The 27,072-nt window shown below is 38.8% G+C and overlaps 1 protein-coding gene across 1 annotated transcript; it reads right to left on the reverse strand.

Annotated features, from left to right (window-relative positions):
• Positions 1-4,052: 4,052 nt before the first annotated feature.
• Positions 4,053-26,445, reverse strand: LOC101549421 (UDP-glucuronosyltransferase 2B31-like). The gene is made up of 6 exons (XM_055140004.1): positions 25,722-26,445; positions 24,436-24,584; positions 18,057-18,188; positions 13,044-13,131; positions 10,508-10,727; positions 4,053-4,332 (listed from the first exon to the last, which is right to left on the reverse strand). Exons 1-6 carry the CDS (start codon positions 26,443-26,445, stop codon positions 4,053-4,055), a joined length of 1,593 nt encoding a protein of 530 aa, XP_054995979.1.
• Positions 26,446-27,072: the final 627 nt, after the last annotated feature.

Genomic DNA, 27,072 nt, shown 5'->3' on the forward strand with positions numbered 1-27,072 from the left:
GATATGAATCCAGGGCAACTCCATAAAAGTTCCATGAACAACACAGTTTTCTTCCGATATGCCCCCTCCAAATTTGAGCTATACTGAAGGTCAAAGGGCACAGAAAAATATTGTGCATAAAGTCTTTGATTATTGGCACTACATGTTGTTTTCCAGGTATATTCTGGGATTTTGTGTTTGCTTGGTTTAGTTTTTATTTATTTTTTGGCTACACTTTGCATTGCTCCAGGTTCACTCCTAGATTGGCGTTTAGAAATTACTCCTGGCAGTGCTAGGGGGACCAGAAGTCATGCTAGGGATAGAACTTGATTGACAGCATGCAACTAACCACTTACTATTGACAAAGGCCTGGTTTGATTCAGGTGCCATTTAATTCACAGAGTAAATCCATAAATGCTCTCTGAACAACACAGTTTTCTTCCAATATGACATCTCCAAAATTGAGATGTAGAGAAGGTTAAAGGGCACTGAAAAATATTGCACATCAGGTCTTATTATAAGTGAAATGCAAGTTAAAGACTGTGAAATCTCATCTCACTCTTAAGAACAGCCCTTTATGAGTCATTTATATCAGAAGGACAGAGGAAAGAGTTGTGGGCAATAGGAGCACCCCTACTTTATTAATATGAATTGAGTCTAAATGGTGAAATCTATGAAAGGTATGAGTATTTTCAATCACAGAAATCCACTCCTATGTATGTAATCAAGGTTTGCCAAGGACTGCTTTTGTATGTATACAAGTATGTTTAGTGTAATATTATTTACCTTACAAAAACCTGGAAGCAGCCAAGTAGCCAGCACAGAGTAGATGAAGAAGTTGTGGAGGCAGGGTCTTGATGGGAGAGAGGGTGTGAAGTGAGAGTGTTTCTAATCCCTCAAATGAGAAAATCCCAATCGGGAAGAGACTTTTGTACATTTCCTGACCGAGACAAGCTGGAGAGAGTGCTGAGCATTTCAGAGTGGAATGGGTGGTGATGAGCAGCCAGGACCCAGCTCAGTCACACATCCCCAGGAGGCAGAGGGTAACTTGGATTCTTTAAGCCCCACAGCTTTCTGGAACAAGGCTATAAGCCTCTTTATTCGACATACTGTGTCAAAGTCGGGGATTTATCCTTGGCTGCCTTGTAAGCAGCAGGATTTTTCTGTCTCCATCTCAAGTCATGGGTACATAGTGGCTGGCTTTATAACTTCAGTGTAAAACCCCCAAAGGACTCTCTCCCTCTGTGTGGCTGCCATGTCAGTCTATACCTACCTGAAGACACAGGTCTTTATTCTCGGCAGAGTGAGGAGAAAACAGCAGAGAAGCAGAGTGAGAACTGCCAGTTGTGACTTCTGGGTACACATGAGAACACATATTACAGACCAAAGAAGCAGACCTCAGGCAAGGTGTCAGTCATTCCCCTAACTCAGCTGAGTTTGATCCCTGGTTCCATTGAGGATCCTCAAATTTCTGCCATAGCACAGGTTCAGTAACAAGTCTTGAACAGAACTGGTGTGCCCCCATGATAAAACAACACCCTGAATAAAAACATGTTCTTCAATGTTCATAAAAGTCCTATGTGGATGCATTCAAATGATGAATGATGGATAAAGGCAGTATGACTATAATGCACCAAACTTTTTTTTCAGCTAAAAGGCCATTTCTAAAAAAATAAAAGACCTAGTTATCTGAAACAAGCTAAGATCAGAAGATTATGTTTTATAAAATTGTGTTATCAGAAATTATCATAATAAGGTAATAAGCTGAGACACAAAGTAGATTCAGGGCTTCCTAGTAGAAAAGGGAAATATTATACTTAAACATTGAATTTCATTGCATGTAGTTACATTCATGTATTTTAGGGGGACTTTCCTGAAGTTCTTAGGGCTCACTCTTGACTGTGCTCAGGGATCAATCCTGATAGACATGGGGTGCTGGGATCAAATTGGTTCAGCTTATGAATAGCAGCACTCCACCAATGTGTCTTTCTGCCCTATGTTAAAATTTGTTCTATGACTTCTAGTTCTTTCTTACTATTTTCTGTGAATTTTGCCATAGGTTTTTAAAGTATCCTTATTTACATTACTTAGGTAAAATTTTTATTTATTTAGTAGAGAATTTTTGTGGCATGTAATTGTTTTAATCATTAGTGCTGCAAGATGCAGATTTGAAGTAGATATTTGCTTGGGAGATAAGCTAGTTTAAATATTTTAGTTGGGTTAAAACATAAAATACTATAAGAAAACACGCAACCTGGAGATTCTTCTGGCAGTGATTTATTCAGAGATCTTCTTAAGCAAAACGGGAAAGAAGAGGAACGAGGGACGAACGAGGAGGAACCCCCTCTCTAACTAGGCAGCTTCCCTCCTTATATACCCCTCGCTGCTTGCTTAGGCCCAAGTGTCTGCAGCTGATAAACTAGTTACAGCTTGTGGCGTGACGAGACATCCTGATTCCGTATCAGGTGTTATCTACGAAGCACGGTTCCGTGGCGGCTCTCCACAGATTTTAGTTGGGTTAAAACATATAAAATACAATTACTTTAAAAGCAATGTGTAGCTTTCACTGTATAAGGATCACATATTTAATTATTTAATATCTATTAGGAATAATTTTTCTACCTTTTTTTCTTTGGTTTTTGCATTCTAGAGAATCCATGTTCTCTCTTGAGCACATATATTTCCATTTTTCCCCCATAAAGTCTCTAAATGTCTTTTTAACAATACTTTTTTCTTCACACTCACAGAAACACACACATGAAAACATCATTAATAACCTCTGAAACAGAAGCATGTGCATTATTTTATATAGTTTTAAACATAGAATGGAAAAATTCAAAACTACATAGGTAAGTCCAAAATGAGGGTAGACTATTCCCTTTATATGCTGAGTACACATTAGTGTTATTACACACATGAAACAGTATATACATAATATCCACAGTAATATGCACAGCCATGTGCAATAATATTGTATATAATACCTTAAATAATATTTTAAAGTTGCTTATTTGCACATAGTGAATTTCGAAATTGAAATTTATCTCAGTAATTTCTATACAGTTTTTTAAAAAAATTGAACTATATTCTTCCACACATATTCTGAGTTTCAAAAGAAAAGGCACGGGTGGTGGGGGTGGTACACATGGGATGCAAGCTTTTGTTGACCTAGAGCCGCCTCCCCAGGCTGGCCCATGACAACAGCAGACGGACAGACAAGGGAAGAGAGAAACAGGGCCCGGACCCCCGTCTGGTGGGCAGTCAGTTTATATCTCTTTCCTCCCCAGCCTAGTGCGATCTCTCCCCATACTGCACAAGCATAGTCGTAGTTTTGGTTGTAGTCCATGTCATCATAGTTCTATCATCCTAGTCTCTCATAGACCTCAAAGTCTTCCACTTCATTATATCTTCTTCCTTGTCTCATCGTATTCCTGTAGTCCTCTACTTCCAGTCATCATTGTCATCTAGTCTTTTTCTTTCTCCTTTCTATGCCAGGGTAGCTTACAGCTTGCCTTGGGTCCATTCAGTGCCTTTGTCGGGGACCCTGCTTTTGGAGTGCTAGGAACAGAGGGTGGCTGAGGATTAAGTCAAGTAAATATGGATGCCCAGGAGTAAATATTATTTCGGAGTCAATTAATTCCATGTTACAAAGCATAGCATCAACTGTCTTCCTGTGTCTATACAGAAAAAACATTGCTAAAGAATTCAAGTGACATGAAGGAAAGAGAAAAGCAATATAGGATTATTAGTGCCTGATGGAAACAGGTGTGCTTCAAGGGCACTGTTGTGAGAGTAGCTCAATAAACCTGAGGGAGGACAAAGGACAACCCAATGTGACCGAATAACACATAACACAGAAAAATTTTAGATATCTTTATTTTCTTCTTGGAATGACATAATTAGCAATCTAACTGGTAGTTAACAATTGACAAGCAAATTTCAAAATAAGAAATCAAACCAGAAAAATATTTTTTGTCAAAAGAGAAACGAATCCAAGCCCTTCAGCTTCTTTCTGGGAAAAAACCGGAGGGGTCCTGCCTGTGAGGGAGAGCAGCGTTGGACCCCAGATGCAACTAGTGCCTCTTTTCCTTCTTCCCTGCTTTAGAAAACAGCCGGCAACAGCACAGGCAGCATTTGGTGATGAGCCACAGGGCAGCTGCCACGCAGGCCAGCAGGAAGCCGATCACGTCCAGAGAGTGGTACTGGAGCAGGGTGAGGCCGTGGGAGGCGGGCCGCAGGTGTTTGGCTCCTTTGTGGCGCATGACGAACTCTATCCAGAAGGCCGCCCTGTCCAGAGGCTTCACTGGCTGATCTCGTTGAATTGCCCTTAGTTTCATGGCATTCTCCTTATACCTAAGGAAGAGCCCCAAAGGGCACATTGAGAGAAGTGAGATTTCGGAAGTGTTCCCTTTAGGGCTTATAACTGTCACCCCTAAAATGAAGCTGATGTCATAGGACCATGGATACAGCAGTATATTTGGGTGTCTTTCACTGGCATTTTAGTGTTTAATAGGAATTTTTCAGCTTATAACTATTGTACATTGAAGAAGGAGTATAGGATAAATATGCTTTATTTTGTTCTCATCCTGATACTTTGAAATTCAGTTAGCTGACTTGATTAAGAAAATATACTGTATATCATGTGTATTTTCCTCATTAACTGTATCTTGGCTTATAGTTCATGTATGAATATTTGAAATAAATTATGTTCTCAATTATTTTATATCATCTAGGTTACGATCTCAAACTGTGTTCTGCAAAAAAATTTTAGGAAAAATGTCATTATTCTGGCAAATCTTATATTATTGACAATTCATTTAATGTTTTCTCTAATGACTAATGATTACACATTAGTTGTGTTTTTAGCAATTAGCCTTTTGTTACCAGAGACAATTGTCCCTTATGAAGAAGGTTGTTTATCATTATGAAATATTTGCATTTATTTTAGTAACCATTCTTGCCTAAAGTATTCTAGATTAGTAGATTGTTAAATTGTTTTATAGTGATTCTGAAGTTGATCATTTTCTACTTTTGTAATTAACAATATTTAGTGCAATTATTTGATTGTGCTTGTGCTCTTATTAAAACTATGGTTATAAATCATATGTAAGTGTATTTTTAATTACTCTGTGACATGTTTGAAATTTTTATCCAGTTTATTCTGGAAAAATTTAATGCTAGTACATGCCTATTTAAACGTAGGATATCATTATAGTTCTTTTTATATTGCCAATTTTCTTTATTTTTTTGATATTAATCTTTGTTTTGACATTTTAAATTAATAAACATTTTCATCCAGAATATGTTTTTAGGTATTTGTCTAATTCAACAATAATATGAGAATAGAAATACATTTTAAATTTAAGAGTACTGTCAATCGAAACAACATCTGCACATGTATGTTCATCGCAGCACTGTTTACAATAGCCAGAATCTGGAAAAAACCCGAATGCCCCAGAACGGATGACTGGTTGAGGAAACTTTGGTACATCTATACAATGGAATACTATGCAGCTGTTAGAAAAAAGGAGGTCAAGAATTTTGTAGTTAAGTGGATGGGCATGAAAAGTTTCATGCTGAGTGAAATGAGTCAGAAAGAGAGAGACAGACATAGAAAGATTGCACTCATCTATGGTATATAGAATAACAGAGTGGGAGACTATCACCCAAGAACTGTAGAAATAAGTACCAGGAGGTTGACTCCATGGCTTCGAGGCTGGCCTCACGTTCCGGGGAAAGGTCAACTCAGAGAAGCGATCACCAACTACATTGTAGTCGAAGGCCATGTGGGGGAAGGGAGTTGCGGGCTGAATGAGGGCTAGAGACTGAGCACAGTGGCCACTCAACACCTTTATTGCAAACCACAACAGCTAATTAGAGAGAGAGAACAGAAGGGAATGCCTTGCCACTGTGGCAGGGTGGGGTGGGGGGGAGATGGGATTGGGGAGGGTGGGAGGGACGCTGGGTTTACGGGTGGTGGAGAATGGGCACTGGTGAAGGGATGGGTTCCCGAACTTTGTATGAGGGAAGTATAAGCACAAAAGTGTATAAATCTGTAACTGTACCCTCACGGTGATTCTCTAATTAAAAATAAATAAATTAAAAAAAAATTTAAGAGTACTGTACTGAACATTACAAATTTTATCATATTACATGAAATACATAAGAAGAAATACTTTAAAATGCATAAACATTTAGGATTTATGTTATCAGACATAAAACCATATCTGTTTCTAAGTGTACAGTCAAAAACCAGAAGTATCATTTGCTCAGCATGATAAATGCTTTGAAATAATATACTGTATTCTGTCATTATTTTCATTACATAATTAATTATAATTATTGATCATAGAGGCTGGAGTGATAGTACAGTAGGTAGGTCGTTAGTCTTGCACATGGCAGACCCGTGTTCGATTCCCAGCATCACATATGATCCCCTGAGCACTGCCAGGAGTGATTCCTGAGTGCAAAGCCAGGAGGAACCCCTGTGCATCATCGGGTGTGACCCAAAAAGTCAAAAAAAGTTATTGATTATAATAATTAATCTTAAGAAGCCATATTGCTACTTAATGTAAGCATCAAGTCTTCATTATGGGTTTAAACAAACACTGGGTTAAAAGCGTGCAAAAATTTAGCATGTATTTTTCAGAAGAGAATATATGATGTCTTAGCCATATGAAAAGAAACTTTATAACTGAAGTATAAGAAAAATTTAAAGCAATACTACAACTGAAAACCAGTATATGCCTACTGGGATTGTGCTAGTAGAAAAGACTTCTGATAAAACGCTTTAGCCATAGTGTGGAAAAATCTCACAGTTAATGTTTAAAATATCAAAATGTTAGTCCTTCTCCCTCAAAGGGACCATAACATGGCACTTACTATAGTCATGCCACTTGACCCCGTGCCAGGCTGTTTCACTTGGGGCGCCCTGGAGCGGGGTGGTTGAGACCCCTCCCCGCCCCAAGGGATCCAGACGTGGCTGCCAAAACCCTCCAAAACTTAACTGTCACCATGCTCATGGTGGCTCTCCACACACTCGGGCCAAACATCACCCATGAATGAATCTATTCCTGGTTCCCGGCTGCATGATACTTCAAACCACACACCCTACCCACACTCCAAGATTACCGTACCACATTTGATAAGGTTCAGTAGTAGGAGGCAACCAATCTTAGAGGGAAATATACATTTAATATATAATACATAATATATATTTTATATATGTATAAGCACACACACGCCTCAACCTTTAATAAGGTTAAAGTCAGTGATCTCTTATAGAAGGGCTTAATGATCCTTGGGTTTAAATACAACAATCTCCACACTCTTTCCTGTAAGGAGACTTTTATGTAGCATTTTTTCATAACAAACAATACAAAATATATTATTTTGGTTCTGCTTTGGGGCAAGGATTTGGGTTTGGGATGGAAACATCTGAAATATGGTGGTGGGAGGAAGTAATGGTGGCGTGGTTGGTGTTTGAATTTTAAATGTAATGAAATTTTGTCAATTACTTTATCACTTGTATCACTTGTCATCTCTTTGCTCATCGATTTGCTCAAGTAGCTTCAGTAACATCTCCATTTGTCCCCGTCGTGTGCTAGTGTAGCTCAATGGTGACTGCTCGCTCCAGGAACATTAAAAGCCTCAAACCATTTGTTCAGGGTCTTGATGAAGAAGTCTGACCATCTTGTAGGTGGGCAGCCATACTGCCTTTTGATGTCTGGTGGAATCTAGTCAGTAACCCCTTTAGTCCAATGGTCATCTCCAATTTGCATTGTGTGTCCGGCCCATGTGATTTTTGACACCTTGGCAAAAAAGACAGCATCCCTGATTCTCAATTGTCTATGGAGGTCAGAACTCTGGATTCCTTCCCCCAGTTGAGTGAAACATGCTATTCCAAACACAGCTCTTTAGATTTCTCTTTGGGAGACTGAATAGCGTTCTTATCCTGTTTTCAGAGGGCCCAGGTCTCTGAGGCATATGTTAGTGCAGGAAGAATGGTGGAGTAGAAAAGATGTGCCTGGAGCCGGAGGTTTTTTGTCCTCTTAACCACTTCTTTGATGCTCTTAAAGGCATTCTACACCACTCTCTTCCTCCTGTGGAGCTGAGGTGCCAGGTCATTTGTCATATTGAGTTCTCAACCTAGGTACACATAACTGCTGCGTTTGGAGAAGTTCGTTCCATTGAGAGCAAATGGAACATCAAGAACTAATTCGTTTCTCATGAACGTTGCCTTTGTGAGATTCAGCTGCAGTCCGACCTTTCCACCCTCATGAGTGAAGTCAGCCAGCATTCATGCTGCTTGGCTAATGTTTGGTGTTATTAGAGCGATGTCATCAGAAAAAGCTGAGGTGGTGTAGCTACCGACCGTCTATCTTCACTTCCATACTTTCCCATTCCAGTTGTCTCATGATATTCTTGAGGGTGGCATTGAAGAGTTTCAGTGAAATAGTGTCACCTTCCAGAACCCCTCTCTTTACATTGATGATCACTTCCTTGCAGAATGGTGAGATCCTAGTGGTAAATCCATAATACAGTTCACGTTGGATCCTGATGGCCTGAGTTTGAACACACTGTTTGGCTATGGCTTTGATGACCGCTTCAGTCTCAACAGAATCAAAGGCCTTCTTTAAATCCACGAACATTAGACAGAGCAGCACCTTGAACTCTTGCAAAACCTCAATGAGCTTGGTCTTTGTGTGGATATGGTCGATCGTGCTGAATCCTTTTAGGAAACAGGCTTGCTTGCATGGTTGTCCACGTCTGGTGATCTTCCAGTTCAACTTATGATGACTAGAGTGAATAACTTATAGACGATGAACAACAGGCAGATCAGGCCATAGTTGCCAATGTCATGAATTACTTTACAAAATACTTTATAAATTACTTTAAAAATATAAAAATTAAAAGAAAAATACATTATCAAAACGTCTCTGGACTTCAGATAGACATTTTTTTGTAAATGTCATCATATATTCAAGGAAAACTGCCAGTGGTATTCAAGGAAAACTGCTGTCAGATATATGCCCAGAGAAAGGAAAACATTTGTTGAACAACAAATAAATGCATAAAAAAGTTCATAAAATTCATAGTAGAAAAAAAGTTCATGTATGATTAATGGACAGGTTATGTGATATAGCCAACCCAGAACTATTTTTCAGCAGTATAAAATTGCCACATGAATAAAGCAATTAGGTACATTATGTTAAATGAAGAAAGCTAGATGTATATATGAGTACATATTTGACATGGTTTCATTTGTACAAAATGTTCCTACTAGAATATTTGAGAAACATAGAATCTGAATTGAAGTTTGATTAGAGTGGGAGAGTTCAAAGCGTCTTACAGTGTGTGTAAGATTTTGGTCTGTCTTTGTTTTGTTCATTTTTTCAGACACAGCCAGCAGTGCTGAGGCTTCCTCCTGGCTCTGGGATTGCTCTTGCCAACGCTCAGGGAACCATATTTGGGATTCTGGAGATTGGAACCAAGTCAGCTGCGTGCAAACAAGACCCCTACTCACCATGGTATATTTCCGGCCTCAAGTGTGTGAGATTTGAAATGTCCTAAATTTTACTGGAGTTGTTCAAAATATACAGTTTAGGTGAATGCTATCTATTAACTATCTGTATTAGGAAAACACTTTTATACAAGTGTTGGGGGTCTCAGCAGCTAGCCTGAGACTTTGACCAAATCCCCTGCCCCTGAAGCAAGAGCCAGCCCTGTTTACAAAGACCCAGGGGCTCACTCCAGCACTCTCCACACTCGGGCACTCTGGTTGAGGGTGAGGGGCAAGACTGTGACCACCTGCCCATACTGATAAGAGGCCCTAAACAGGATATGCAAATCATTAGGGACAGGATGAAGGAGGCCTACCTGCCTTGCATGAGAATTCCACCCTAAGAAGGTGTATAAATACCCCTGTGTAAGGGCTAATAAACAGAGACTGCTTGACCACCAGACTTCCCACCTCTTCGGGGTTCTTTCTTGGGTTCTTTTTCTCCACTGTAGCTGCAGCAGGGGCAGGAATCCCGCAGTGAGTGGAGGGCCAGGCCAGAGGCTTCTCCCCTTCCCACTCCTGCTCCCTTAGGGAGTAAGTCTGGCAACTTCGGGGGATCATACTTCGGTTTACCGGGGTCGACTGGCCATGACTTAAAAATACAAGCAAACCAATAGATGTCATTTATTGAGATTGATGATACACACATTTTAGAATTTGACTATGACTGGAAGTAGTTATTTCAATTTAAGCTCTTCATTCTCTACTTCTGAGATTTCTATGGCATAGGAATATTCTTCAATTTCTTATAAGTCTTTATATGGTTTAAGCTGCAAGCTTGAACAGTAATCTGTTACATTATAACTTAATGGGTGAATAGAACTATTAAATAAATGGTTGAAAATATTAGTAAGATGGGCTTCATCATCTTATTCATTACACATTTAATCTTTTAAATGACATAAATATGTATTGGCAAAAGTTCCTGTGCATAGGTATTATTTGTTAAAATGTTGTGATACTCACCAAGGATCACTGATGACTGTCTTCAATGCATTGAGCAAATCTGAGCTTGACATTGTTTCAAAGTCCACCCTGACAGCTGCTCCCTTGGCCTGCATATGAGCGATGTTATCGGGCTGATCCCCAAACAGGGGAATGCCCACCATAGGCACCCCGTGGTAAATTGCCTCATAGATGCCGTTGGTCCCACCATGAGTGATGAAAGCTTTGGTTTTGGGATGACCTACAATCGAGTGAATTTTAAGAAGTTAGAAATTCACTACAAAGTCTTCTATATTGCAATGTTGCATTGTATTCAACAGCACTTTCACAATAAGTAACTCTCTTATACTGGTACTTGAAATGGTACCATTGCATCATGTGATTTTGTATGCAGATGATGTGATTTCTGGTTTATTTGTTTGCTTTGGTATTTGGGACACTGCAGGCTGTCTCTGGATTACTCCTGGCAGTGCACAGGGAACCTTTTGGGATGCAGTGATGAAAGCAAAGTCAGTCACATGAAGACAATTTAACTTTCCACCATACTATCATCATGACCCACTGCATTTTAAAGGAAGGCTTGTACATAGCTATTACGAAAAAAATTTGGGAAGAGAGAGATGGTATAGTGCCAAGTCTGAATTCAGGACAAACAAATTAGTTTCTTCTTTCTTTCTTTTTTATCCTTTTGGCTTGGCTGTGCGAGGGCTTCTCCTGCCTCTGCATTACTGTCACTTTGAGCGAGCTCTAGGATCTGGTCTTGTGTGTGCAATCAAGTTGTGTGTTCTGGGTCTCTGTGACTTCACTTCTTTAATAATATACACAAAAGAACTGCTATTTCTTACAGAAAGTGACGTTTATATGAATTACCTTTGTATATGAGTCACCTATGGAACTGTGCTTCCTTATATATATTGTTTTATTACAATGTCCCTGTTTAGACTTTTCAGGTATTTGATCATTTTTGTATTTGAAGTGACAGGCTTTTTAATATTACATATGAATTTAGGTATATCATGGAAAGTCATTTTATTTTTTTTAATCTTTTATTCTTTTATTTTTTTTACTTTTTGGGTCACACCTGGCGATGCACAGGGGTTACTCCTGGCTCTGAACTCAGGAATTACCCCTGGCCGTGCTCAGGGGACCATATGGGATGCTGGGATTTGAACCCGGGTCGGCCGCATGCAAGGCAAACGCCCTCCCCGCTGTGCTATCTCTCCAGCCCCTTTATCTTTTATTCTACTTATCAAATAAGAATAAGTATTTTGATTTTAGGGCAAAGCCAGCCAGCGTTCAGAACTTGTTCCTGACTCAGCACTTAGGGATGACTCATGTTGTGGCTGAGAGACCATATGGGTTGCAGAGGATCAAACATGGGCTGGAAGTGTGCAAGGAAAGCACAGCTGTATTATCCCTCTGGCTCCCAAAGTAGTTTCTTTTCTCTTGTTCCTTATAACTAGGAGGCCCAAGTGTTTAAATGAAGGACATCTTTTTCTTCAGAAACATGGGAAGTACAAAGTAGCTCAAGTTTTTTAAAACCTGTGAATGTTTAATTAATAGCATATAAGACCTTGCTTTTTTAGGACTTTTTAGGACTTTTCCTCATACTGCCACCTCTTACTGTATTACACCACAGTTACTGAAAAAAGAATGACTGTTTTTTGCAGCCATCCTCATCTTAGAGAGGCCGTTTATTCCAGAGATATTGTCCAGACAATATCTGGACAATCTGGAGGGTTAGATACAGTGGTAGGCGATGCAATACTGCTGGCCTGGGGCACAGAGGACTGACACAAATGTGACTCTGGGACCCTGTGATGCCAGGAATCCCACTCAGATCATTGAAAACACAACTTAAGTATTCCAACTCCTATCACCCTGCAGCTTCTGCATTTCCTTGCATTCTTGCTTTATTCTTTGAAAATATTAAAAGTATGGATTTTTGTTTGTTTTAGTAAATGTTGGCAAGACTATATAAGGAGTAATGATATTTTATAATTTTGAGGGCAATAAAAGGATGAAAATTAAAATTATCATTGTCTTCCTTAAGAGGAATAGTAAAGCAACTTTGTCCAGGATAGAAAGTCTAAGGTATCCAGGAAATATACTGCAATTAGAGGAAAGGAAAGATGACGTATTTCTCATGACATGTTCATTTCATGAAAGATACCATGGACATTTTTCTAGAGGAAGTAGAGTCATTAGCAGAAAATAAGTGGCTTCAATTGTGATGAAGACCCCCAAGGAAGAGGAAAGAATTGAAACCGGAGATAGAACTAGAAGAAAGACTTAATTCAGTATTAAAGAAAACTTGTCTGTGGAAAACAATGCCATCTAAAATGTGATACCTTGATGGGGCCAGAAGGAAATAAACATTAGAAAATGCCAAGTAGTACGTATCACCCTCCCACTATAGACCTGGAAAAATAAATATGTTAGTTAAATTCTGTCGATCGATTTTTGTTGCTATGTGTGGTAATTTTCATTTCTTGTGACTGGATGTCACTCCAGGAGGATTTATTCTTGTTTCAGTGTGTGTGTTCCAGAATCTTACCAAGAAGGTCATTCTGTGGGATCCATTTGTACAGCTGAGTATTTGCCCCTAAAGTTTCAGGCTTCTTGCCATCAAACCTCCAGATGACCTATAAATGTTAATACAAAAGTGTCAATCAACTAGTTACACTTTAAATGTTGAATTTGCATGTTTTAATGCTAAGACGACAAAAGATGGTTTGGTGAAATTTATAATCCTTCTACAGAAGGTACTTTAAAAGGGAAAGAAGTGGTTAGAGTAAATACTGCTAGAACACAGTTATAATAGAAAAGCATGCACAGTGATTAGGTTATATTCAAGAAAATATAAATATAATATGCTTCACATCAATACATCAAGTAATGTGGTTATAAAAATCAATTAATGCATTTATGAAATTTTAGACCTTAAAAATTTATTGAGATAGCAAAAAATTTTAAGGTACAGGTATATTTCTTTATTATTATTGAAATTAACTGACCGTTCATTATTGTTTGATTTTTAAATAACTATTCAGATAAAGGAATTTACTTATATCCATTGTCAGATCTCACTATTTCATTATCAACCAATGCCTTAGGATGAATAAAGATTGCTGCATAACATCAATTGCTCACTAGAGTAAATAATAATTTAATCAATAATTTTTAAATAATCATGAACATATTCATCTTAGAAAATGTTAGCTAGTTCAGCTCTCTAATATGAGGATCTTTATCAGAAAAACCTTAAGGAAGTAAGTTTTTCTATATTCTGGCTGATATGTTATAATTTTTATAGCTTAAAATTGCAGAAATATATGAAAAGAATCAATATTGGCTCTAAAAATGGAATGGATAGTGAAAAGAAATGTAAGATTATCGAGTTTATTTCCCCACGGACCATTAGCACTTCTGCATATAGCAAAAAGTACCACTATTGTTTCTTCAATTCTATAGTATGTACAACAACCTTCTCTGTATCCATAGCAATAGATTCTGATGTGGATATTTCCCAGTATTCCTCACAATCTGAATTAAAATGCAGAAATTGCCAATCTCCATGTTATGCTTTTGTTCACTCCAGATCTTCAACAATAAAATGAACACAGAGGTTAAGAAAGAACTATATCGAGACAAGGAAGGTCATTTCTTAATGATCGTGGGATCTTTGATCAGGAAGAACTCACAGTCCTAAATATATATGCAACTAATGAGAGATCAAAAAAATACTTAGAAAAACTGATCATCAAGTTGAAAAGAGACATTGATAGTGACACAATACCACAGTTTGAGATTTAAATGCCACTTTATCACTTCTCAATAGATCAATCAGACTAAAGCTCAGAAAGGACATACTTTATTTGTGGAAAGAAGTGGAAGAGGGGCTTTGTGTGTGTGGGGGGCATTTAATCCCCCAAAAGCTGAATACCCATTCTTCTCCAATGCACAAGGGACATTCTCCAAGAGAGACTATATGCTGGAGCACAAAATGAAGCTCTAAAAAATTTAAGGGATACACAATGTAGGAAGGATCTTTTAAGACCACAATGCACTGAAAATATAAGTGAGTCACACGCAGAGATGGAGAATCAAACTAAATATCTGGAAATTAAATAAGCCCACTATTGAACAACCATTGACTTAGAGCAAATCAAAAGATTCCTGGAAACAAAAAAAATGAAGACCTGGGTTACCAAAACTTATGGGACACAGCAAAACCAGTTTTAAGAATAAAGTTTATAGCTCTGAAAGCATTTCTTCAAAAGAAAGACAAGCCTACATAAGTAATTTAACCTTACAGCTTAAGATCTTGGAAAATTACAACAAAAGCAGCACAAAACAGACAGGAAGCAGGAAATAATAAAATTTAGAGCAGAAATTAATGAGCTGGAAGCCCCAAATACAATACAAAAGGTTAATGAAGTCAAGAGTTGGTAAAATGAGAAAAAAAAAAGACCGATAAACTGCAACTCAAAAGAAACAGTGACCAAAATACAAAGACAATCTACAGAATGGGAAAGGATATTTATACAGTACCCATCCGATAAAGGGTTGATAACAAGGATATACAATGCACTGGTTGAACTCCACAAGAAGAAAACTGCCAACCCAATCGAAAAATGGGGTGATGAAATGAACTGAAACTTTTCCAAAGAAGAAATCCGAATGGCTGAGAGGCACATGAGAAAATGTTCAACATCACTAATCATCAGGGAGATGCAGATCAAAACAACAATGAGATATCATCTCACACCACAGAGACTGGCCCACATCCCAAAAAACAAAAGCAACCGGTGTTGGCGTGGATGTGGGGAGAAAGGGACTCTCCTTCACTGCTGGTGGGAATGCCGACTGGTTCAGCCCTTTGGAAAACAATATGGACGATTCTCAAAAAGTTAGAAATTGAGCTCCCATTTGACCCAGCAATACCACTCCTGGGAATATATCCCGGAGAGGCAAAAAGGTATAGTAGAGATGACATCTGCATTTCCATGTTCATTGCCGCTCTGTTTACAATAGCCACAATATGGAAAAAACCAGAGTGCCCGAAAACAGATGATTGGCTAAAGAAACTGGTATATTTACACAATGGAATACTACGTAGCTGTAAGAAAACATGAAGTCATGAAATTTGCATATAAGTGGATCAACATGGAAAGTATCATGCTGAGTGAAATGAGTCAGAAAGAAAGAGACAGACAGACATAGAAAGATCGCACTCATATGTGGAATATAAAGTAGCTGAGAGGTACAAGCTTACAATGTTGCGATTCCTGACAGACATTTCTCTGGACTTAGTTACTAAAATACTAAAATACAGAAATCCAAAACTATGCTGCTACTAGTGCGGCCTCCTGACCTCATATTTCTTCATTCTCATCAATGGAAAACAAATTACCAAATGCTTTCTTTTCAGCAGATCGACGTTAGGGGGGAGAAACTCCAAATCAATAATAGTGAATTTTTTTGTTTAAATATTGAATGTAATCAAAGTAAAGTGAAAGTAAAGTGAAATTTACCAGTTACACATGTGAGGTAGGGGGCTGGGGAGGTGGGGGGAAGGGGGGAGGTATATCGTGATTCTTGGTGGTGGAATATGTGCGCTGGTGAAGTGATGGGTGTTTGAGCATTGTATAACTGAGACTTAAACCTGAAAGCTTTGTAACTTTCCACATGGTGAATCAATAAAAGAATTAAAAAAAAAACTATTAGCAAGACGCACAGAGAAAGAAAGAATCCTAATAAACAAATTGAGAAACGAAAGAGGGGGCATCACAACAGAAACCACAGGTAATTAAAGTATCATCATAGACTACTTGGAGAATATTTATGAAACAAGAGAACCTTAAATCAATGTATAATTTCCCGGACTCCTATTATCTCCCAAGACTGACCTAAGAAGATTTGGAATACCTGAACAGTCCCATCACTATGGAGGAAATTGAAATAGCAGTCAAGTCTCCCCCAAGGCAAAAGTCCTGGTCCAGATGGATTCACTAATGAAAACTTCCAAATTTTTAAAGAGCACATAATCGCCCCCCTCAAGAAGTAAAAATAAAAAAGAGTACCTACTCCCAATCCCATTCCAACTTCGCCAGGAAATTATCAAAACAAAAACACTCCAAACAGTTTATATGAGGTTACTATCACCCTGATACCAAAAGTAGACAGTGATCACACAAAAAGAGAATTACAAGGCTATATTCCTGTTACAAAGATCCAGATACAAAGATCCTCAACAAAATACTGGGATATAGAATCCAAAGACTCATCAGAAAGATTATACATAACGACCAAGTAGGATTTGCCCCAGGAATGAAAGCATGGTTTAACATTCGCAAGTCAATCAGCAAAATGCACCATATCAATAAAAGAAAAGATAAAAAGTATATGATCATATCAAGGATGAGACAGCACTTGACAACAACTAGCACCCATTTATGATCACATCTCTCCACAAAACAGGAGTTGAAGGAGCTGTTCTCAGTATAGTCAAAGCCATCTAACCACAGCCCACAGCAAGCATTATTCTCACTGGGGAAAAAACTAAGAGCTGTCGCTCTAAGAGCAGGGCCAAGACAAGGTTTCCCACTCTGGCCACTTCTATTCAATATACAGCTAGAAGTACTTGCCAAAGCAGTTAGGCAAGAAAAAGATATCATGGGCATCCAGATAGGAAAGGAAGAAGTCAACCTATCATGTTTTGCAAAGCCCTGATACTATACTTAGAAAATCCTTAAGAATCTACAAAAAAGCTCCTAGAAATAATTGGTTTGTATAGTAAAGTGGCAGGTTACAAAATCAATACCCAAAAGCCCATGACCTTCCTATATACAAGTAATGACGGAGAAGAAAAAGATATTAAAAAACACATCTTGTTGACAATAATGCCTCAGAAAATCAAGTACCTCAGAATCATTTTATCTAAAGAGGTGAATGACCTGAACAAAGAAAACCACAAAACACCACTTGAGAAATAAAAGAGGGCAGGAGGAAATGGAGATATATCATCTTTTCATGGATCGGAAGGATTAGCATAATCAAAATAGAAACACACCAAATCATTGTACAGACTAATTGTGGTCCCTATAAGTATACCCATGGCATTTTCAAAGAAATATACAAAGCACTGCTGAAATTAATGTCTAATAATAACCCCCCATGAATAGCTAAAACAATCCCTGGGAAACAGAAGATGGGTGGCATCACCTTTCCCAACTTCAAGCTGTACGGCAAAGCAGTAGTAACAAAAATAGCATGGTGTTGCAATAGAAACAGACCTGCAGACCAATAGAATAGTGGTGAATATACTGACACAGACCCTTTAGCACATGATTACTTAATTTTTGACAAAGAAGCAAGAAATGGAAAGTAGAGCCAAGAAAACCTATTCAACAAATGGTACTGGGAAAACTGGACAGCTACATGCAATCTATCACTCCAATTTAGACACTATACAGGTTGATAAACCCTAAATATGCAATTATCTTTTATAAACCATAATCTACAATTGCAAATTTAACACAGTATTAGTACTTTTTTAAATTCTAACCTTTTGTGGAATCCGGGAGAGGGCTGATGCAATCACATTGGCTTTCTCTTCAGGCATGTTACTGACCATTGACCCCAGAGTAAACACCACAATGCCATTTTCACCAGAGCTCTGAACAAACTCTTCCATTTCCTAGGAAGAAAGAATTTTCTCTTAATGGGGAGCAAGACCATGTCACACATTATTGGGCCAGAGTTGTGACTCAGGGATAGAGCACTTGGCATCCAGGTTTGAGGCTCTTTGTTCAAACCTGACAGCGCATACAATGATATCTAAAGGTTTTCTACATAAAAGTACACAAATAAAACATCTTAGTGTTTTTATTAGAGTAAAAGAGATATTTAAAATTTTTGCTAAATACACACATATGATTAGCATTGTAGACATTATTTTCTTCCTGATGATTTAACATAATTGCAATACTGCATTTATGCTTTTAGGCATGTAAGGTTGCTGTCCTTCATTTCTGTCAAAGTGCCTGAGACCTTCTAGCACTTCCGCAGTGTCACTTCAGGGTTGTCCCTCAATCCTCTTTCACCAGCTTCTCAGCCACCACATGAGAACCTCACTTATGCTTACAATTTTCAAGAGTTTGTTGTCATCACACACTTTCCCAAAACTGAGTATCGTGAATAAAGCAGCTGTGAATATAGGTGTGAACATATATATATGTATTTTTTAAAAATTTTTAAATTTTATTGAATTACTGTGAGATAGTTACAAGCTTTCTCATGTTTGTGTTATAATCTCACAATGATCAAACACCCATCCCTCCACTAGTGCACATTCCCAACCACCAGTATCCCGGGTATACCCTCCCTTTCCCACCCTCCTCCTGCCTCTAAGGCAGACAATATTCCCCATACTCTCTCTCTCCTTTTGGGCATTATGGCTTGCAACACAGACACTGAGAGGTCATCATGCTTGGTCCATTATCTACTTTTGGCATGCATCTCCCATCCCAACTCGTTCCTTCAGCCATCATTTTCTAAGTGATCCCTTCTCTATTCCATCTGCCTTCTCCCGTTTGCTCATGAAGCAGTCTTCCAGCAATGGGGCAATAACTCTGGCCCTTGTATCTACTGTCCTTAGGTGTCAGCCTCATGTGATTTTATTTTATACTCCACAAATGATTGCAGTCCCTCTATGTCTGTCCCTCTCTGTCTGACTCATTTCACTTAGCATTATACTCTCCATGCCTATCCATTTATAAGCAAATTTTATGACTTTATCTCTCCTAACAGCTGCATAGTATTCCATTGTGTAGATGTTCCAAAGTTTCTTTGACCAGTCATCTGTTTTAGGGCACTCGGATTGTTTCCAGATTTTGGCTATCGTGAACACTGCTGCAATGAATATATAGATACAGATGTCATTTCTACTGTGCTCTTTTTTGAATCCTCAGGATATATTCCCAGAAGTGGTAATGCAGGATCAATATATATGGAAGCCCAATTTCTAGTTTTCGCAGGACTGTCCATATTGTTTTCCAGATAGGCTGGATCAGTCGCATTCCCACCAACAGTCAAGGAGAGCCCCTTTTCCCCACATCCATGGCAGCACTGGTTGCTTTTGTTCTTTTGAATGTGTGCCAGTCTCTGTGGTGTGAGATGGTATCTCATTGTTGTTTTGATTTGCATCTCCCTGATGACTAGCGATGTGGAGCATTTTTTCATGTGCCTTTTGGACATTTATATTTCTTTTTTGAGGAAACTTCTGTTAATTTCTTCTCTTCATTTTTTTTAACACTTTAGACCATTTATTCATGCTTCAGAGAAAACCTCCAGTCAGTCCCCGCCTTCAAACGTCACCAACTGCTCCGGGGTTAGGCCAGGCAGAGCGCTAGCCCAGGCCTCCGGCTGTGGGATTCTGAGCGGCCTCATTCTGCTGGAGTCTGGCGCCGGACCAGGGGCTGAGGTGGAAGAGGCAGTCAGTCTGTCAGGACAGCAGCCCAGGCGGTGAGGGAGACAGTCTGGAAGCAGAGTTAACACCGATGCAGCACGCGGCGCCCACCGGGTCCAAGCTGCCAGTGCATCTGCACCTTCCGGAGTAGCTGCTTCCACCAGGAACGGGGCCAGGCCTAGATTGGGGAAACAACACAAAGCTCCACTCAGGCCGTGCCGGCCTCAAACGGTGCCGAGACATCAGGCCAGGCCGGGAGCTGAGCGTCAGTCCCGCAATATCCACACAGAAGGCTGCTGCCTTCAGACAGGGATAACGCATCATCATGGCTCTTCTCTTCACTTTTTGATGGGGTTTGAGGTTCTTTCTTATACAATTCCACTAGTTTCTTGTATATCCTGGATATTAATCCCTTATCAGATGGGTATTGGGTAAATATTCTTTCCCATTCTGTGGGCTCTTTTTGTATTTTGGTCACTGTTTCTTTTGAAGTGCAGAAGCTTCTTAGTTTGACGTAGTCCCATTTGTTGATGTTTGCTTCCACTTGCATGGGCAGTGCTGTTTCATCCTTAAAGATGCTTTTAACTTCAGTGTCATGGAGAGTTCTGCCTACATTTTCTTCTATGAACCTTACAGATCCATGTTTGATATTGAGGTCTTTCATCCACTTTGATCTGACTTTTGTGCATGGCATTAGACAGAGGTCAGAATTCATTTTTTTGCAGGTAGCTATCCAGTTTTCCAGCACCACTTGCTGAAGAGGCTTTCCTTGCTCTACTTTGCATTTCTTGCTCTTTTGTCAAAGATTAAGTGGCCATAGATTTGGGATTCTGTGACAGAGTATTCAACTTGTTCCATTGGTCTGCAGGTCTGTTTTTATCCCAATACTATGTTGTTTTAATTACTGCTGCTTTGTAGTAGAGTTTGAGGATGGGGAAGATGACACCACCCATCTTCTTTTCCCCAAGGATTGCTTTAGCTATTCATGGGGGTTTATTGTTCCATATAAATTTCAAGAGTGCTTTGAAAAATGTCATGGGTATCCAGATAGGGACTGCATTAAATTTGTATAATGCTTTGGGCACTATTGCCATCTTGATAATGTTAATTCTCCCTATCCATGCAAAGGGGATGTGTCATATATTTTTCATGAATGAGCTTGTGTTCTTAGGTACGGACCCAAGAGTAAAATCACTGCGGCAAAGAGAGTTAAAGTTTCACCTTGGGAGGGCATGTTCTCTCACATGGTGCTGAGGAGACCAGGAGTTTTTCAGAATGATCTTTTGCCAATGTGGACAGCAGTTCAATGCAAGGGCGTCTGGAAGTGCTCTGCCATGTGAAGAGTGACATGAACTGCCCCACCTGTGCTTCTAAAGACTTCAGAGAATTAGCAGGAGATGCTCAAGGTCCTCCAGCTCTGCCCTCAGAGATGATTCAGCATTATGTGTTGTTGGTGATTGACCCAGGGTTCGGGCATGCGAAGCATTCACCTTTGTCTCTGTGCTGAAATTCCTGCCCCTTCTGCTTTAATTTTTACAGGAGTATGCATACTGTTTAATTGAGCATAAATCACATACTATTTCTGGCTACAGGGAAGTCTCCAAACATACTCCATCAGTGGTGCTAACTATATTCGCCTTTTATTTTGCAAATAATATGTAGAAAAAAAATTTTAAAATCTTATTTTATTTTCTAATATTAGAATCTGTAAAACAGGGCAATAATTTCCATTTCACTCTTCCTTCTCCTGTCCCTGCAGCCTAAATAAGTGTAAAAGTCATTAGCTTATATAGAGGCTTGGAATTTTTGGTTGAAAAAATCCTGGTGAACTACTAAAGCCTTTATTGTGTATTTCATTCCAATGAAACGATCTCTATAGTAAATAGCTGAACACAGCTCCCCCTATCCAAGAAAAAGAGATAAGCTTTCTGTGAGGGTATAGACAAATATTAAAGCTGCTATATTAGTAGTAAAGCAGATTGGCTTCTGCCAAAGGTCATGTGACTAACAGCAAGTAAGTCACTGTGCTAAGCACAAAACGCTCCTGCACGTGTCCTCTCTGAAGACTGCAAAGGCCTCTAATTCCTATCGTGTTCTCACATGGTTTAGGGGTTGTGATTCTTTCTGTGTGAAAGTTTTGTAGTGCATTCGATTTTTACTATGTAGGTGTGGATCTCTAACTTCCTCTTTCTGCTGCTGCATTCCAGAGAGGCTGCAGGCCTCAGTAAGTACCACCACCGAGTGGAATCTACATACTCTTGATCAAATCCCTTCAGCATGCTCATTGGGGGTCACCGCTTCTTGAAGCTGCCCATGAGAACTCCTAATAAGCACACCATTATGGTTGGACAGCATCTAGATTGGCTCTCAGAAGAGCACATATAGCTGACATGCTGAACCATGTCTTTCTGCTTGGCCTCCTCCAAGTCTTGCGACACAAAATGTTCTTGAATACTACTTTAGTGCCAGATGGGATTGAATCCTATTCATTTGCTCTTAAACCTACCCCTGCCTGGGTGTGACAGTCAGATACTTTTCTTGAATCTATGGCTGCTGGTAAGTTTCAGACTGAAAAAAATCCTCTCATGGTTGTCTAACCCTCTCATGGTTGTCTAGTCAGGTCCATGGATGCCTGTGTGTGTTCATGACATGACTTCTTGGTCATTTTCAACACCTGATATATTACCTGGTTGGGAAATGGCCAGGCAGACTTGTTTCTGTATGTTTCGACGGGCGGGTTTGTGCCATCCTCAAGCTCAGCTTCAGTGGTCAGGGGTTGTATTCAGAGATTGCTATTGGCTCTCTATTCAGAGGTCACTCCAGACAACACATAGGAAACAGTGATTCTATGTGGTACAGGGTTTATATTGGGTTTGGCTTTAATAGAAAAGCAGCTTATGCGTGTCCTTGCTGTCTGCTCCCCTAAATATCTGAATGCATGTACCACTGAGAGACTCTTACATTTTCAAGGTCAAAAGGCCACCACCCATGATGTTCACAATAAGCTTACAAATCCATGATGTGTGTGTTAGGTAATTAGAAGAGAAGAGAGAAGGATCATGCAGTATTTCACTAGGATCATCAGGATATATGCTTTAAGGCTATTAGAATTTTATATTTAAGCTCTTTTTTTTAAGGTAATAATATCTTGAATGCAATCTCAGTTTTATGTTGCTGCCAATCCAAAGTAGACCAATCTTAAAATTTATAAAACATTTTAAATGGATACTAATTTTAAATTATATCTTAACAGTATGTTTTTACAGCTGGAATGATAGTACAGCCGGTAGGGCATGTATCTTGCATGTGGCTGACCAGGTAAAATTCCCGGCATCCCATATGGTTCCCTGAGCACCACCAGGAGAAATTCCTGAGTGCAGAGTCAGGAGTATACCTGAAGCATCATGGGGTGTGGGCCAAATAGTGAAGAAAAAAAATAATTGGTTTTATTTCAGACCATATTAGGTTTTTTCTTTCCATCACAAATCTTCTCATCCTTTGCATTCAAAAGTCATCTTCTTGGCATGTTATATGATGGGCAGTTTTTAAACATAGAAAAATTATAAGTCTTTTCTATTACAACATGATTAAAATCTTTATATATAAATCTATATATCTATATTTTTATCTATTTACCTCTATGTCCAGTAACTTAACCTTTGTATTGTCTTGTATTCCATAAGATGTTAAAAGCCATGTTCTATAGGCTTTATTTTTTTTGGCTTTTTGGGACACACGCAGCTGTGCACAGAGGTTACTCCTGGCACTGCACTCAGGAATTACTCCTGGCAGTGCTGGGGGACCATATGGGATGCTGGGAATCGAACCTTGGTCGGCCGCGTGAATGGTAAATGCCCTACCTGCTGTGCTATCACTCCAGCCCCATATAGGCTTGTTTTGAGGGTTGCTACAGCCTTCATCCATGGCTGAAAATAGCCACTCAAAGGGTAATAGTCTGTGTAAAATTCTAGGGACTCAAATGAAGGGTTTTTTGAATAGGAAAGGGCAAATAAAGTTGATATTTTGTTTCAAATAATTTTGTTGTAGACTTATTTTTAACCGTGACATATTTGATACGCTAAGATTAGTAAAAACAAGTCTCACAATGGAGACATTACTGGTGGCCACTTGAGCAAAAGACATTACTGGTGCCTGCTTGAGCAAATAGATGAACAAGGGAAGACAGTGCTACAGCGCTGACTTATTTTTTAAAATAAACTTTCCATTTTGCTTGATTTCTGTTTTTTTTTTTGTTTGTTTTTGGGTCACATCTGCAATGCTCAGGGGTTACTCCTGGCTTTGCACTCAGGAATTACTCCTCGAAGTGCTCGGGGGACAATATGGTATGCTGGGAATTGAAACCATGCCAGCAGCGTTTAAGGCAAACACTGTACCCACTGTGCTATCACTCCAGCCCCTTTGCTTGATTTCTGAAGATGAAATTTAAAGTAAAAAGAAAAAACAGGACCAGTCTCACTTTGGGTAGGGGCTTGGCAGGCTTGCAGTGCAGTCCTCCAACAAACTCAAAATTTGGTAAGATTGGGTGAGGAAACTGAAAATCCCAGTATGTTCTAATGAGCCAGAAGTCAGCATTCCCCCTTAGCTCAGATAACGTAGAGGGTCTTCCTGAAAGATAACAAAACAAAACAACAACAACAACAAAATAAGTCATAAATGTAAAGGTAATGAAAAAAAGGAATGTGAATATCCCAAGAAATTTTCTGCCATGATCTTTCTACAACAGAGTCAAAGGTACAATATCACTTGTGGTTTGTTGATGCAAATTATCTAGATACATTTAAGTTTTAATTTCATGTCATCTACCATAAAATGTATTGTAGATTATAGTTGCTTGTGATGCAACTGTAATCCATTCATAGTATTTAAATGTTCGAAGCATGTTGTCACATCTTTTAATATAAGATAAAATAGAAAAAAATTTAAAAAAATAATCAATAAATCTCCTTTTAAAACTGTTTATGAATCAGGAACAGAGTTATAGGACAGGCACTTGTCTTGAATATAGACAACCAGTTTCTATTCATGCAGCCCCATATGGTCCCCGAGCACTTCAGAGTAATTCCTTAGTACAGACCCAGGAGTATCCTCTTGGCACTGATCTGCATAAGAAGCAAGAAATCAAGTGTACTGTTTATGGCACTGAAAAGTGTATGTCCTGCAGTGTTGAACTAACAAAAACCAGGACAAAATGGACCATGCATTCTTTGCAGGAGTTGGTGATCTTTATTTCTCTCTCCAAATTGAGAGAGCCCTCTAAATTATATGGGGAAGTTTTACCCAGGTCCAGGAGTGAGACTCTGGTTGTTTCCATGAATGCACTCTGCAGCTTTGCTTTTCCTTTGCTTCTAAATGAAATAATGTTATTGTTGAAGTAAGTTTATAATTTTTCTTGAAGCTTATATGTCTCTACCCAACATCCCCAAGAGTCTCAAGTGTCTAAATTAAAAGGCATCCAGCAAACAAATAAAAATGGACATTTATACATTTTGAGATGTACAATTATTAAACTTGTTTCGTATCACTCTGTGGAATGTGCTAGAAACTATGGGACATAATGCTCTGACATTCACATTAAAATTGAAATCTTTCCATAATAATTTGTGCATGACAGACATTTTATATGATATTACATTAGTATATAAAATCTAAATCTTTATGCATTTAGAAATACATAATAAATCATCAAAACTTTCCCAGGTTTTATTCTATTTTAGAAATCTTATTAAGTGAAATCTGACTTACCTAGTACTTCACTACAAAATTGATCCCATTTCTTCTCATTTAACTTGTGGCCCCAAAAGTCAAAATATAGCACATAAATCATATTTTTCACTCTCTCCATGAATGTCATATGGTCAGTTAATTGTGACAGAACAACTGGCACATAAGAAGGTGGGAGTGGGAGTCCTCCGGCATACTTTTCATATTTAGAGCCAAAGGAGAAACGGAGACTGTACACTAAAGGGGCTTTCAGTACTTCAGCTAGAAGCTCACCACAGGGTCCAACGGGATCTGCCAAAACGACATCAAATCTTGATTCCTGTAGTTTTTTCATTAGTTTCTTGTTGAAAACTACATCTTTACAAAGCTGTTGAAAACTATCAATATATTCCCAAAGTGCATCTTGCATTTTTGAAAAATATGTAAAAAGTGATTGTTTTGGCGTATCATATGTCCATGAATTGATGAGTTTCTTGAAAATACCCTCAAAATCATCCTTAGAGAGAGATGTTGGGTAAATCTCAAACTTAATAGTGGATGTTTTGTTGGGATCTACAAGAATGGAAGCTGAAGATGTCAGAACAACCACCTCATGACCTCTTTGGACGAGTTCTTCGAGGATGGTCTTTATGTTGATCCAGTGGCTGTATTCTGCGGGCCACACCAGCACTTTTCCACAACTCCCACAACTGAAGTAATAACCCAGCTCCAGCAGGAGAAGAGTTGATATCCATTTCCTAGACATTATGGCAGAAAGTGAGGTTTTTTGAAAACAACTTTTTCCTGTGGCTTTGCTTATATTCTTGTCTGAGCAATGAATCAAGAAGGAAGTTAATATATAACTTATTTCCAAAGCAAGTACATGATTTCCTCAATTAGCACATTACAAATAACTAGAAAATTCAAAGTCTAGATGACCTGGTTTGTGAGTAAATGTATTCAATATCTCTGAGGATTATGAAGAGATGAAGAAATGAAGAAATGACCTAGTGTGCTATTTACCATTACATGATATTTTTGTAAGTGTAATGGTAGTGAGATGACACTGTGTCATTTCACGACACATTATTTCAAGCAAAAGGTGTTTTCTACTTTCAATCAAAATGTTTGAAAAGTGGTGCTTTGAGAATTTGTTCGCTTTGCTTTTATAAGCACTGTAGAGGAGCTCTGAGATATTGTAGTAGGTAAGTGACATGACTTGCAAGAAGCTAACCTGTGTTTGTTTCTTGGCACTACATGTGGTTGGCCAGGTATACTCTGGGATTTTGTGTTTGTTTTTATTTGGGATACACCTGAATTCTAAGGGGTCACTCCTAGATTGGCACTGAAAAGTTACTTTTGTCAGTTCTAGGAGGATCAGAGGGGATGCTGT

Source organism: Sorex araneus, chromosome 5 (genome assembly GCF_027595985.1).
Source record: "Sorex araneus isolate mSorAra2 chromosome 5, mSorAra2.pri, whole genome shotgun sequence".
Classification (NCBI taxonomy): domain Eukaryota; kingdom Metazoa; phylum Chordata; class Mammalia; order Eulipotyphla; family Soricidae; genus Sorex; species Sorex araneus.

Coding starts and splice junctions, on each gene's coding strand:
- LOC101549421 (XM_055140004.1), bottom strand. CDS start 26,445: ATGTCTAGGAAATGGATATCAACTCTTCTCCTGCTGGAGCTGGGTTAT. Junction 24,585..25,721: donor ATTTTGTAGTGAAGTACTAG/GTAAGTCAGATT, acceptor GTTATCTTTCAG/GAAGACCCTCTACGTTATCT. Junction 18,189..24,435: donor CTGCCAAGCCCCTACCCAAA/GTGAGACTGGTC, acceptor CTTTCTTCCTAG/GAAATGGAAGAGTTTGTTCA.